General features: G+C 27.7%; 1 protein-coding gene across 6 annotated transcripts in view; it reads right to left on the reverse strand.

The window, feature by feature from the left end:
- The window catches only part of Pde11 (Phosphodiesterase 11), a 232,432-nt gene that overhangs the window by 55,061 nt on the left and 163,961 nt on the right, over positions 1-13,410 (reverse strand). The window contains exon 1 of one of the 6 annotated variants that reach the window (XM_088197801.1): positions 9,531-9,660. The exons of the other annotated variants lie outside the window; for them this stretch is intronic. Within the exon in view, the coding sequence (XP_088053927.1) occupies positions 9,531-9,645 (115 nt within the window). The 5' untranslated portion in view covers positions 9,646-9,660. Of the gene's footprint in view, positions 1-9,530; positions 9,661-13,410 lie in introns of those variants that run through there. 6 annotated transcript variants of the gene reach the window in all.

Consider the following 13,410-nt stretch of genomic DNA (forward strand, 5'->3'; position numbering starts at 1 on the left):
AAAAAATATAAAAAAAGTATTCAATGTTTTTATTATTACACTTATTTATTAAAATCATAAATTTTGATTTAATAGAACAAATTAAAAATGCTAGTTATCTACAAATAAACGTTATATAAGATAAGTATTATTATATGGCAACTATATTGATAACGTGACAGTCACATAATCACAAATATGCGACGAGATAAGAGATAACTCATCGATAAAAATTCTTTCTAAATCTTATAAATTTGGGTTTTGGAGAATTTGGGTTTTGGAGAGTGAAAGGGAAAATAAGAGAGAGCGTGTATTATTTTTTTGAAATTGTACTATATTTAGGAGCAGTGAATATAAAAAGCTATTGGATAAATTTGTTCGCTTTATAATATATTTTTTTAAAGTAGCTATTATGCTTTATGTGTTCAAATTTATGATCTGTTTTCTGTGTACTTTAAGTAGATATGTACTATATATTTTTCATAGTTACTTAAATAATTTTTATTTCAATTCTCGATAGATGCAATTACACAAATTGAGAAATCAATTAAATGAGTCTAAAATTAGTACTAATGTATTATAGTTTCTTGAGAGGTACAAGTAAGTATTATTGTTTTTAATGTATGCCTCATAATAGTCAGCTGATTTTGACATTTAAGAAGTAACCCTGAATCGTACGCAATGAGGTCAACAGGGTCACGCCACCATCGATTGGTTAAATGTCTTTTTTCTGCTACATACCCCCCAAATGTTTATTTATAGCCAGGGGTGGCGCAGGGGTAACAAAATTGGGAAGCATATTCCATAAATCTACGGCCGTTATCGTTGCTGTTTACTGGAGCGTGCGTTCTTATTGGATTAAAATGATAAGAGTCCGTCCCTAGTCGCCGGTGAAAAGAAGAGCACTGCGCGGGACCGGTCTAAAGATCTTTTATTGAGATGGTCAGTTTATCTTTAGATTGTCAGCGACGACACTGGAAGTGAAATTACATCGTAATAAAATCTGAGAAATCAATTGGATGGATTATTTAATAATATACACATTGAACCGTCGCAGTGGTCTGTGTCGTGCATTCGCGTTTAGATATTCAGCATATTGATGCGAGCGACAAAGAAAAGTAACATAACTGATGTTTAATTATGTTGTTTTTGGCAGAGCTTCGGATTTTTCTATAAAATGTAGGAAATGGGTCAGCTTTTTGATCTGCTCATAATAATACTATATTTTATAATAGTTGTAAACGTGAATGATTTATATGCGAAGCGCGTGTTAAAACTAAACAATGACGCAGGGCTTTGGTTTTAGGTTCAGTATGCTTGAATATAATACAATTTACGCAATTTTCCATTACAAAGGCGAAAGTTTTAACAACGCATAATAAATAGCGCGGTTGAAACTAATTAAAAGTTTCAGATTGAAACTGTGATCGGTAATTTTAACAGCAGTTTCGATTTTGGGGTTTTGCGTAATTTCTTTTTTGTACAATTACAACTAAAGTTAGCTTAGGGAATTACACAACCCGTTGAAAAAATGTGAATTTTTTCTATATACAGCGTTTGAAACATGTTTCGCTTTAATACAATTATTTTTCATAAAAACAATATTCTAGATCCATATTATGTCTGAATTAAGAGTATTAAATAAATTGTTTCTCAAAAAAATATAATAGAAACAATCATTTGTGTATTTGTATTTTACATTTAATTGCTCGTGAAGAATTTGAGTACAAATAGGTGTTGAATAAATTTATTAAAACATCTGTTAGGAAAACCCGTAATCGTTGCAACGAAATTACCATCTAAAGTCTTTTAGGAAATTAAGTTTTTTTCACGTCGGTGTCATCGGCGTCATTTATGAAACAATATTCACTAACAGCTTTACAAAACCATAGACTTAATGAGAACAATGGTTAGGGCTAACAAATGCATTAAAAGGTCATTGTCAAATAAAAAGAAATGCGGAAGTTTGGATCACACATTCTAAGAAATGACGACGTTAGCTATTTTTACCGATTGTGAATATACCATTATGCAGTCTTAAGCATTGTCAGAGGGCTAAGGACTTGAAGATACTTTGAACCAGCTCAATCTTCATGGAAATAAATGCCAGAACACTGATGTATTGAATCATTTTCTTTGGAACATCAGTCAGAAATTTACTTCCGTCACTACATTCAAAACTACTAGATTTTGTTAAACAAATAATTTGGTTTCACCCTGATTAGTCAAAATATCAAAACTGAAATACTCTCAAAGGTTTAGCCAAACATCAAGCGAAGTCACGTCGAATCGACCGATCCTTTAATTTATACGCCTGAACTAGTCCTACTGAAGCAGTAATCTAAATCGCAAGACTTCAACTCGATCTTCGATACTACTTGGAATCTACGTAACGCGTGATGAATTTTCTGAAATTTACAAGTAGTTTTTTTTATAGTTCAGTATTCGGCTTATGCAAATAAATACATGTTAAAATAGTGTGATCTTAAAGTTATGTTTTATATAAAAAATGCAAAAAGTTATGTTTTATAAAAAAACATAGCAAAAGATTCAATATTATTTTGTAATCTTAAAGAAGAATTGGTTTTCGGATATCAAATGCTTTTGATTTATACACAAGTAGGGATTGCAATAATACCTAAATTTTAAATACCGGTATTACTAAATAAATTATATATAAAGAAGCATTTTGTGATTAAATAAATTGGACCGCAGAGGATTCGATAAGAGAAAAGTCTGTGTCCAGTAAATGTTAACATAATAAGGTCAGTGCTAAATATCCGCGCAAAGCAGGTACAGCATCATTAAATGAAATGACGACGTCGTCAAATGTATCGATTTCGATTACGCCCTTCACACGTGACAAATTATTGATACGAGATATACTAACTAGCTTCGATCACAAAAATCAGAATTATTTCAGGTGATAATCATATTCCCCTCATTCCTCAAGGGTATTTAAACTACAACTTCAATCAAGCCGTTCTCACAAGGACTGGCCCACAATACTACCACTTCGCTTCTGACTTGGAATAACAAGAGTTTCGCTAAACTCACACAAAAAAATCAACAACCGTTCTTTTCTTCTAGTCGAGCATTTACCCTGAAGCTCCCAAAATTCAACTCAATCCTCCATTTATTTGATTTTTAAGACCATATTTCAAACTTTGTTATTATGAAATAAACTCTTGCACCTTCTAGATGGCGCACCGTTTATTAATGTATATCATAAATAACAATAATAAAATTAGGAGGATTTCACAAGACGTGTATCGTCGCGCTTGCTAAGATTTACGGTTTAGAGTTGCAGCGCATTTCAACGACATATTTTCCATTGTACCACCAGAATGCTTTTAAAATGTATATGTCAATCAAATAAAATATTTTTTTTCTATATTCACTCTGTGAATACATTCATAGTGAGCAAGGTCTGGCCGTAAAGTGCCAGGACTGCCCACTCGCTTTATTTATTAGTCGATTTTTTAAAACCCATACTTTTAATCGTGTTACAGTATACAAATTGGGTTAATTTGGCACGCAGTTCACCTCGTCGCGTTAATTGCCCACGCCCGAGACTCTTAGCTCGCATCTTATCCGCCATTAATCACCGGGAACAAAGACGCGCGGCGGTCTTATTAATCTCACTTTGGGGTCGTTTGACGCCCCGAAAGGCTGGCGTTAATTAATTTCTCGCGAACGCGCCTCTCGCTCTCGCGATGGTGATAATTTGATTATCACGCTCTCAGAGGTAACTTTCCGTCGGATCGGACGAAGGTCAGATGCTGTGTGTGAAATCTGAGCTGCAGCACGTGCCGGATTGTCGGATATCCCTAGCCCTGTCCCTACCCACATCTCTGCGACATGGGACATGTAACAATAACTACCTTTTGCTATCTATATCATATGTAACAATTCTTATCTGTCCCTATCTACACATCGGTGATGGAAGGTTTATAAATAAATGTAAAGTCACAAGTATGGCCTTATAATTTGTGCAATAAATGGACATTATAATATGGATACGTGCAGATTGAATTAAACTTTTGAATATTCAAGACATATACTTAATCGTAAAAGATCAGACGATTGAAGTGGATGTGGCTGTTTTTCTCTGGCTTCGAGGGTTATTGTATTGTGTGTTGTGTTATACAAGTGATTTTTCGATGGCAGCGTAACAGTTGATGCATAATACGATAATGGAAAAGAGAGGAGATCAACGACCCTTCTCTCCTTGAACATATTCTTTCACCAATATAGATGATTTGGTGTAGAAACATAATATTTGCTTTTGATTGAAGTATATTCAAACCGAATTTTGGACAATAAGAGGGCGAATAAAACAATTATCACTTCTCAGAAGTAAAAAATTAACGGCAAAATATTGTTTCCAAAATCTATCGATGGATTAATAGATTTTACGAAGAGTATTTGTAATTTGACAATTCAAAGTTACTAAATATTTTTACCGTAATATATTGATAGAAGTCTCTGAGTAACAAATAAAATAAAATACTGGAAATTTTATCGTCAAGTGATTAAAAATGGCTTTAGAAAATAGAAAATATATTAGGAATGACATAAATGCCTTTGACTGCAATGTTAAAATCATTTTGGGCATGACATACATGCCTTTGGACATTTAAAGGTTAAAGTAGGGTGAAACGCTTTTGAGTTTAATTGTTTCAGATATGAATAACTGCTCTTTTTTGTTACACTGACAAAAACTACCATACTTATTAAATTCGAGAGATACATAACTATTACTTTTATTGCGATTTTTACAAGTCTTGATAAAGATTATTAATGTCGCCTAAAAGCATAATTTCTATGATAAGTTATAGGCCGTGCGCTAACGGTCAATTCAGATACTAAGCACTTCATAGTTATTATCGTGACGTACTACATAATGAATATCATACATATGTATGCATAAGATGAAAGAAAACGTGTTTCATTAATAATACACACACATACTTTAAAACGTAGCGGGTTTTTCCTAAAAAATACCATTCAGTCTTTCATTAAACGCTGTTTTGCGTCATATTGATTAATCATAAGTTTTCTTGGAAACTCTCTTTGATACTATGATCTACGTAAATTGATAAATTATCACATATCGTAAGAACAATCAATCATTGGGCTACTTTTAAGTGCTTCATCAATTACGATAATATTATATGACATGTTTAATCTATTTTATTGGAACATAATTTAAAGCGAAATGGCAAGATTAAGTGATTTCGGTACATTTGTATGTACATAGATAAACTTATCTACAAGTTTTTTAATATAATTAATTATTGAAACAATCCATAATATAAATCATTATGAAATGTCGCGCTATCGATCTTCATATCAAGATTAGTTTTTAATACATAAAATAATTTGGTTTTGACATAAAATACAAACGAAAAGTAAATGACAATTGTAAAGTACTACTCAAAAAATATGTGTATGAAATACCACGAGAGAGTTTGTTGAACAAGTTGTTATTATTTATGCTTTTAGAATTGATTTTCTTCAAATAGTCACAGTCATCTTATCGTTCCACTCGACTGTGTCATGGCATCAAAGCGATGTTGCGTCACAGTTGCTGGAATCGGACCAAAAAGTGTAAATTAAACCGGAGGTGTTTCCACACACAATTTTCCTAGAAAGGATGTGGCCGAGACACACAGGAGGAGGAAATCTCACTTAACTGACCGAGAGACTTAAAAAAATCAACTCGGAAGGTGACGCACAGTATGGGAGGATTTCCTCATTGTGGTCGAGGAAATTTACGACCAGATGCACTTAACGATGGATGCATCAGAAGAAGAAGAATAACGAGAAAGCTCCGGTGTAAAATTCTCCACTATTCGCGGATGTCGTAAAACACTCCTACGAGATCATAAATTCTCATGATGGAATTGATAATAAAATGGAACGTGGAAAATAGATGATAACGAGGCACGACTCGCCGATAACTATGGAGACATAAATGCTATTATCCATATTAATATGTGCGTAATGGACGATTTAAGGTAGTGCTAAGATATTGTGATAATATGATATCGCAAGTTGTTGCTAGGAGCGTGAAAATGCCTTTTAAATTAATAAGATTTTTTGTGATATGTATTCAGTATACATATGAGTCTTACGTATATTAAATTATTCGAAAATATAGCGACAATTTTTTTTCTATATTAATATTGTACCATTTAAAATATTAGAAAATATATTATAATATACATATGCTAGCATTTATTTCAATACACATAACATTTAATATAAAACTCACTCGATTCTGTTTTTAACTCTTAAATGGTCATCATTACAGACTTCTTAATCTGCCAGAACAAAAAAAGTTACTGCAGTAAACAGTAACTGCAGCATCACGAAAATGTCGTAAAAAAAAACTGAATGCGATAGTCAGTGGCAAATTAAAAAAATTAATCTTTACCAATTTACAAACTACCAGTATATTATTTATTAATAATAAATAGTATGTTTAGTTAGATAGCCGAAAACTAAAAAAGACGTTTGTCTTCCCCTTAATTATTAAGAGTATATAAGCCCGAACACGGCAATATTTTTTTACACACTACAGTATTTTCAAATTGAAATAAACGGCAGTTCCGCCGAATTAACACCAACATCCTCAGATCACATAAATCCCTCGAGTTCAACAGTATCTATGAGACGACTTTGAGACTACGCACTGATAAATTTACGTACTATAATTATTTATTTACATGCGATTTATAATTTTTACAGTGATGTGTATTTTTCAGTAAAGTTTTATTTTTACTAGTCAAGTCCAGTAGATATATATTTCTACTAGCGAAAATATAATTTAACTGATTTATGCTGCTCTAAGATGTTTATTAATTTAACAGCTGCAAAACATCCATTTTCTGTTCAAACTAATTATAATTTTAAAACTTCGAAAATAATCGAATATACATATATCAAAACTGTTGTGATTGAACAATAGTTTACAACACAAAGTGAATGTGTATTACTTGCTAAGTTATATTTTTACTGACGTTTCAGTAAAATCATATTCAAATACATTTTCACTGGTATATATATATATATATATATATATATATATATATATATATATATATATATATATATATATATATATATATATATATATATATATATATATATATATATATATATATATATATATATATATATATATATATATATATATATATATATATATATATATATATATATATATATATATATATATATATATATATATATATATATATATATATATATATATATATATATATATATATATATATATATATATATATATATATATATATATATATATATATATATATATATATATATATATATATATATATATATATATATATATATATATATATATATATATATATATATATATATATATATATATATATATATATATATATATATATATATATATATATATATATATATATATATATATATATATATATATATATATATATATATATATATATATATATATATATATATATATATATATATATATATATATATATATATATATATATATATATATATATATATATATATATATATATATATATATATATATATATATATATATATATATATATATATATATATATATATATATATATATATATATATATATATATATATATATATATATATATATATATATATATATATATATATATATATATATATATATATATATATATATATATATATATATATATATATATATATATATATATATATATATATATATATATATATATATATATATATATATATATATATATATATATATATATATATATATATATATATATATATATATATATATATATATATATATATATATATATATATATATATATATATATATATATATATATATATATATATATATATATATATATTTCTACGTTACTTCAAATTTAATTTAAATCTGTCGAACGAAAGTTCTATAACGAACTATTGTTTTTGAACTTTTATTAAGTAAATTAACGTTTAGCAATTGGAAAATTCTGTAAAATAGGGATTTTAGAGAAGCATTTCTTTTAACTAGCACCTTACATTTAATTATATTTTCATTAATAAAAAATATACTAACAAATAAAATTTTATAATACTCGGATATGATTTTACTGAAACAGTTTGCGAAATTATATTATACTAGTGAAAATATAACTTCACTGAAAAATACACAATGAATGTAACAGTTTTAAACCCAAACATAACCAAACCGATACTTGACCTAATAAAAGTATTTGAACTAACTATAGTTTTTAACATTTACAAGATTTATTTGTTTAGATTAGGTTTGTGTCTAAAAAGCAATTTTTTAGCAACTGTCTAATTTAGTTTTAAAGACATTTTAGAGTAGAACATACTTTCACTAGCACGTATCAGTAGTAAAAAATATCTGCCGGTTAATATATGAATTTTACTGAAACAGTTAGTGATAGTATATTAATTTAGTAGAAATACAACTTTACTGAAAAATACACAATGACTGTAACCAAGCCGAAACATGACGAAACTAGCTATAGCTTTTTAATATTTATTAGATTAGGTTTGTGTTTAATGCGCAAAAGAACGTTTAGAAACTATATATATCAGGGGCGGGCGGTGAGATACTTTCCCTCTCGATCGCTCGCGTGTTAAGTGACGAGAGTGAATGAGAGATAAGGGCATGCTGACCGCATGTTCTTATCTCTCACTTATTTTATACTACTTTATATAGGTTTAAGAAATAAATAAAAACTGTTAGCAATAGTGGCCATAAAATGAAAATGATGTATTTGAGGACATTTAAATGTTAAATTAAATTACATAACTAATAAAATATATATGTAATATGAATAGTCAAAATCAGTTAACCTATGCCTGACGTTAAGTTATTGAGGATGTTCGTCGTTAAGTCCCGAATTAGGAGGTCCATGTTTATCGGAAGCAGGTGGGCGAATCTCATATCCATTTTAGTAAAGATCGAGTGAGAGAGAAAAACATATATTTTACGAAGTACGCGATGAACTCAATGTCCTTGTTGAATGGATGATATCTATTAGATAACGTTCGAGGAATTTCCTGACTATTAAGGTCGAATAATATTGAACATCGCTTAGTGATTTGATTAAATATAATTTACATTAAACAATGATGTATTTTTTTGTAAAGCGAATTTTGTTACGTTGTACTCGATGAATCATTCTTTGTTTACTGCCAAATTTTTAAGAAGCTCACGAGTGACTGATTGTATAAAAAACTAATTAAATAAAATATATACATATTATAGACTATTAGGCTAGTTAGATCTACTGAATATATGGTTTATATTTAATATTAATTTGAAGTAGATAATAAATAATCAATACTGAACCTCACAATACATACAACATGAACGCCGATAAAAGCAATAATTACCCACATTACCATCAACACACACCACTACACTTTTATGAACAACAACAACAACATGAGATAAGAACAACACTGTGATGTTATGAAGACACTAAACTCACACATGCGTTCGTCACAGTAATAGTTTTCGCTCTCAGGTGGCCGGTAATAGTTCGACAGATTCGAGTGCAAGTTCAACATTTTTGGCACACGGTGCACGTCCGCGCACAGAACCATTTCGTTCGAGTGATTTCATTCGACTGATGATTGCAAAGTGAGTGTGTGTTGGGAAGTAAGTGTGTTTTGCGATTGCGAAATCGAGTGTGATTAATGAGTCGATTTTCGCAGTAACGTGACGATGAAGACGATCCGAGATATGACATGGAAAATTTGCGAAAAGGAAAACATGTACATGTATTATATATTGTGACTGTGTGTGTGATAATACACGTGTATTCTCAAATATGTCTGTCGTTTGTCTGGACTATTACATTATCTTTACAGTAGTTGTTTACAAGTCGATATTAAGGTGAGCCCGATTGATGTTAAAAAATGATACAATCAACAGCAATCTAGATCAATTGCTTATCGTTGTAAATTATAATTATATCGGTTGTAATATCAACAGTACCTAAACATTGCGTAAGAGCATAATCGCACAGTTATATAAAGTATAACTAAAAATATACAATACATTTATAAGGATAATAATAAAAGCATTTTAAAAATATTAGAAAATAATTTTTTGACAGAAAAAAACTCAAGACAATTTAAATAAGAATATCAATAAGTATATCGTATCTTTGTAGCAAAAAATATAATGCAATAGAAAAATTTCAATGAAACTTGTTGAGACATGAATGAACAAGACAAAAGATAACTTACTATAAAAACAAGTAAAAACATAATTACAGCATTACATTATCTAAATTAATACGATAATAAAAAAAATACACCGTTCAACAAAGATAAGATAACTCTTTTAATAAAGGAATATTATCTATAATAAAATACAATATAATTTTTATTTAATAATCCATATTTACAACCGATTTTAATTATAATTTTTTTTAATGTAGAATTACAAAACTACAATGAAATATTTTTTATTTAAGTCGAATTAATATTTATTTTACGGCAAAGTGTGACGCGTATATGCATTAAATATTAAAATTAACATTTTATAGAAATTAATTACGCATTTTTAATCTTAAATTTTGCTTTTATTATTTTAACCATTTGATTGCCAACATCCGATATATTATATTTTTCTACTCCCAAAAGTTGCTCTATCTGACATAATCAATAAATAAAAAATCAAATCCGTAATTATTGTATTTTTTTTATAAAATATTATATCATATTTAATATTTAGAAAAAATACTCAAAAATTTCAATTTAACAGACATATTCGCACAAAAAAGAGTGAGAATATCAATTTGACAAATTTCGTGTGGTTATTCGAATGAAAAAATAATAAAATATTTAACTTAACCTTTTACTTGCCAAAATTCGGTTTTTGCTACTCTAGCGAGAATTACATCATCGAGAAATCAAGAATCAGATTCATTATAAATGGACTATTTTATATGGTAAAAAATGTTTTTATTTACATGTAATATAATAAAAGAAGGATACGAGCCAAGAATTTGTCTAAAAATAGTTAGTATATCCATTAGATCAAGTTTCGTGGGCTTATTCAAATGAAAATGGTAAAAATATGTAGGATCAGCAAGAAAATAATATCCTAACCTTTTGATTGCCAAAATGAAATATATTTTGGCTTCTGATACTTTAACAAGATTTGACGGATTCAACGTCATTATTAAGGGAAAGGATCAGATATATTTTTATAAAGAATATTTGCGTCAGAGGCAAATAACATATATTTTTTATTACGTAACACATCGATATTTATATAGTAATCCCAAAAGTTTCGGAAACAAAACTGTTAAATAAACTTTTACATGGGAGGCAAATATGCGAGATCATGCAAACTGTGTTTTAAATATATATTTTGTATTAAGAATTAGATAAAAATTAGGAGTAAAATATATTGTTGTGATAAAAAAATGAGTGAAAGAATTATGTAAGACATTAATTAAATTAAGTAATATTCAATTCAATATAAATCTGATCTTTTTAAATAAAATAAAATAGCACAATTTTCACTTCACAATTTCCTTCATATAACTTTTCATGATATGCTTTAAAAACATTTCTATAAAATACGATCTTATTGTGAGAAATCATTGATTCAACATATTAATAAAGATATTTTATATTTTTGCCCAAAAGTACAGATTTGTTATATTAATTGTATACATATAATTTAAATTTAGATTTATTAAGTAAAATAAGGAAACGTTCCTGAAATTAATTACTATACCTATAAAATCCCTAGAGAACGTTCAATATAATCTGGAAATATTTCATAACAAATAAATAATAAAACAGGAAATTTATTGTCGGAAACCGGACAATGAACGCGGTGAAAATTTATTGCAATTTCGGATGATCGTAGTAAAATTTTCCACTGAAATAACTAACACACACACGCATATGTTATACAGTTAATATAATAACACACGACACACGTACACACAAACACATCCAATAGATAAACTCTTGACCGTAAATCACAAAATGATTTATTTCGTTTCAGATACGTCAATGCTTTATTTATTTTTTAATTTTAGAACGTGGATCGCAAATCACACCGAAATCCAACGACGAGGGGCAAAATTGGGTTTTTCCTATTGTTTATTAATACAGAAAAAGGGTTGAGTGGTTTACAATTTTAAACAGTTTGAATAAATCAATGGTTATGTTTTATATTGCGATTTTGAATTATTTGCAAATTGTAAAACATAGTAGTAATATTGTATGAATAAATCATATTAACCTTTATAAAACAATTTTTGGCAAATATAATTTAGATATTTGAAATAAAGTTAAAGTGACCCTAATAAATTAAATAAGACATTTCCTTTGTATATTCAGTTATCATTGTATCGTTTTGAGGGATTTTATACAGATATACATACATAAAGCAGCAATAAGTGTATTTAGATGAATTATTAAATTTTTGATTAAAATATAAAATAAACAAGCATGTCGTAAATTCAAAGCCAACATAGCCAATAAAAGATTAACGCGGATTACGAACGGTTAAATCTATATTATTGTGTAATAAGTGTAATCCATGAATCAATATTGGAAATATCGTTATCCACTGCAAATAATTACAATGGATTAAAATGGGTTTGAAAATATACTTTAACTTTTTAGCATCAAAACCAACATCTTTTTAAATTATAATTCGGATATTCTGTGTAATTACATTTAACAAACACAATAGACAGTCAATTTTTTACTGTAATAATTTTATTTAATTTAATGAATTATTACAAACATAACAAATATTTTTTACAATTAGATTATGAATCCTTTATATCTTATCAACAATAGATATTAATACAAAAAAAAAAAATTTAAACACTAAAACAAGTAGCAAAAACACCATTGTAATAGGCATAAAAGCCGTTTAAAAACTACTACAAAATTATATAGAAAAATCTTAATGTAAGCACATACTTTCAAAAATTTAAAAGTAGAAATTCGACATACTAAAATTATATTATTTACGTTACACTTAAATTTAAGTACCCTTTCAGATATGCAAAAAGAGTGAATTTAGTAACATGCAAGATAGGTCAAGAAAATGCGTAATAAGATAAGCTCTAATGTCTAAATTAAAATCAGTCGTTTGTTTTAGAAAATAAGTGAAAAAATGAGGTAAGACATTAATTTAATAAAGCAGTATCAAAAATTTCCACTTCATAATTTTTTTCATATAACTTTTCATGACATTCTTAAAAAAAAAATCTATAAAATACGACCTTATTGTGAGAAAATATTGATTCAACATATTATTAAAGATATTCTATATTTTTGGCCAAAAGTACAGATTTGTTACATAATAGCCTAAATTGATTGTAT

Source organism: Plectrocnemia conspersa, unplaced genomic scaffold (assembly GCF_051122295.1).
Source record: "Plectrocnemia conspersa isolate PC_06_02 unplaced genomic scaffold, ASM5112229v1 ptg000011l, whole genome shotgun sequence".
Classification (NCBI taxonomy): Eukaryota; Metazoa; Arthropoda; class Insecta; order Trichoptera; family Polycentropodidae; genus Plectrocnemia; species Plectrocnemia conspersa.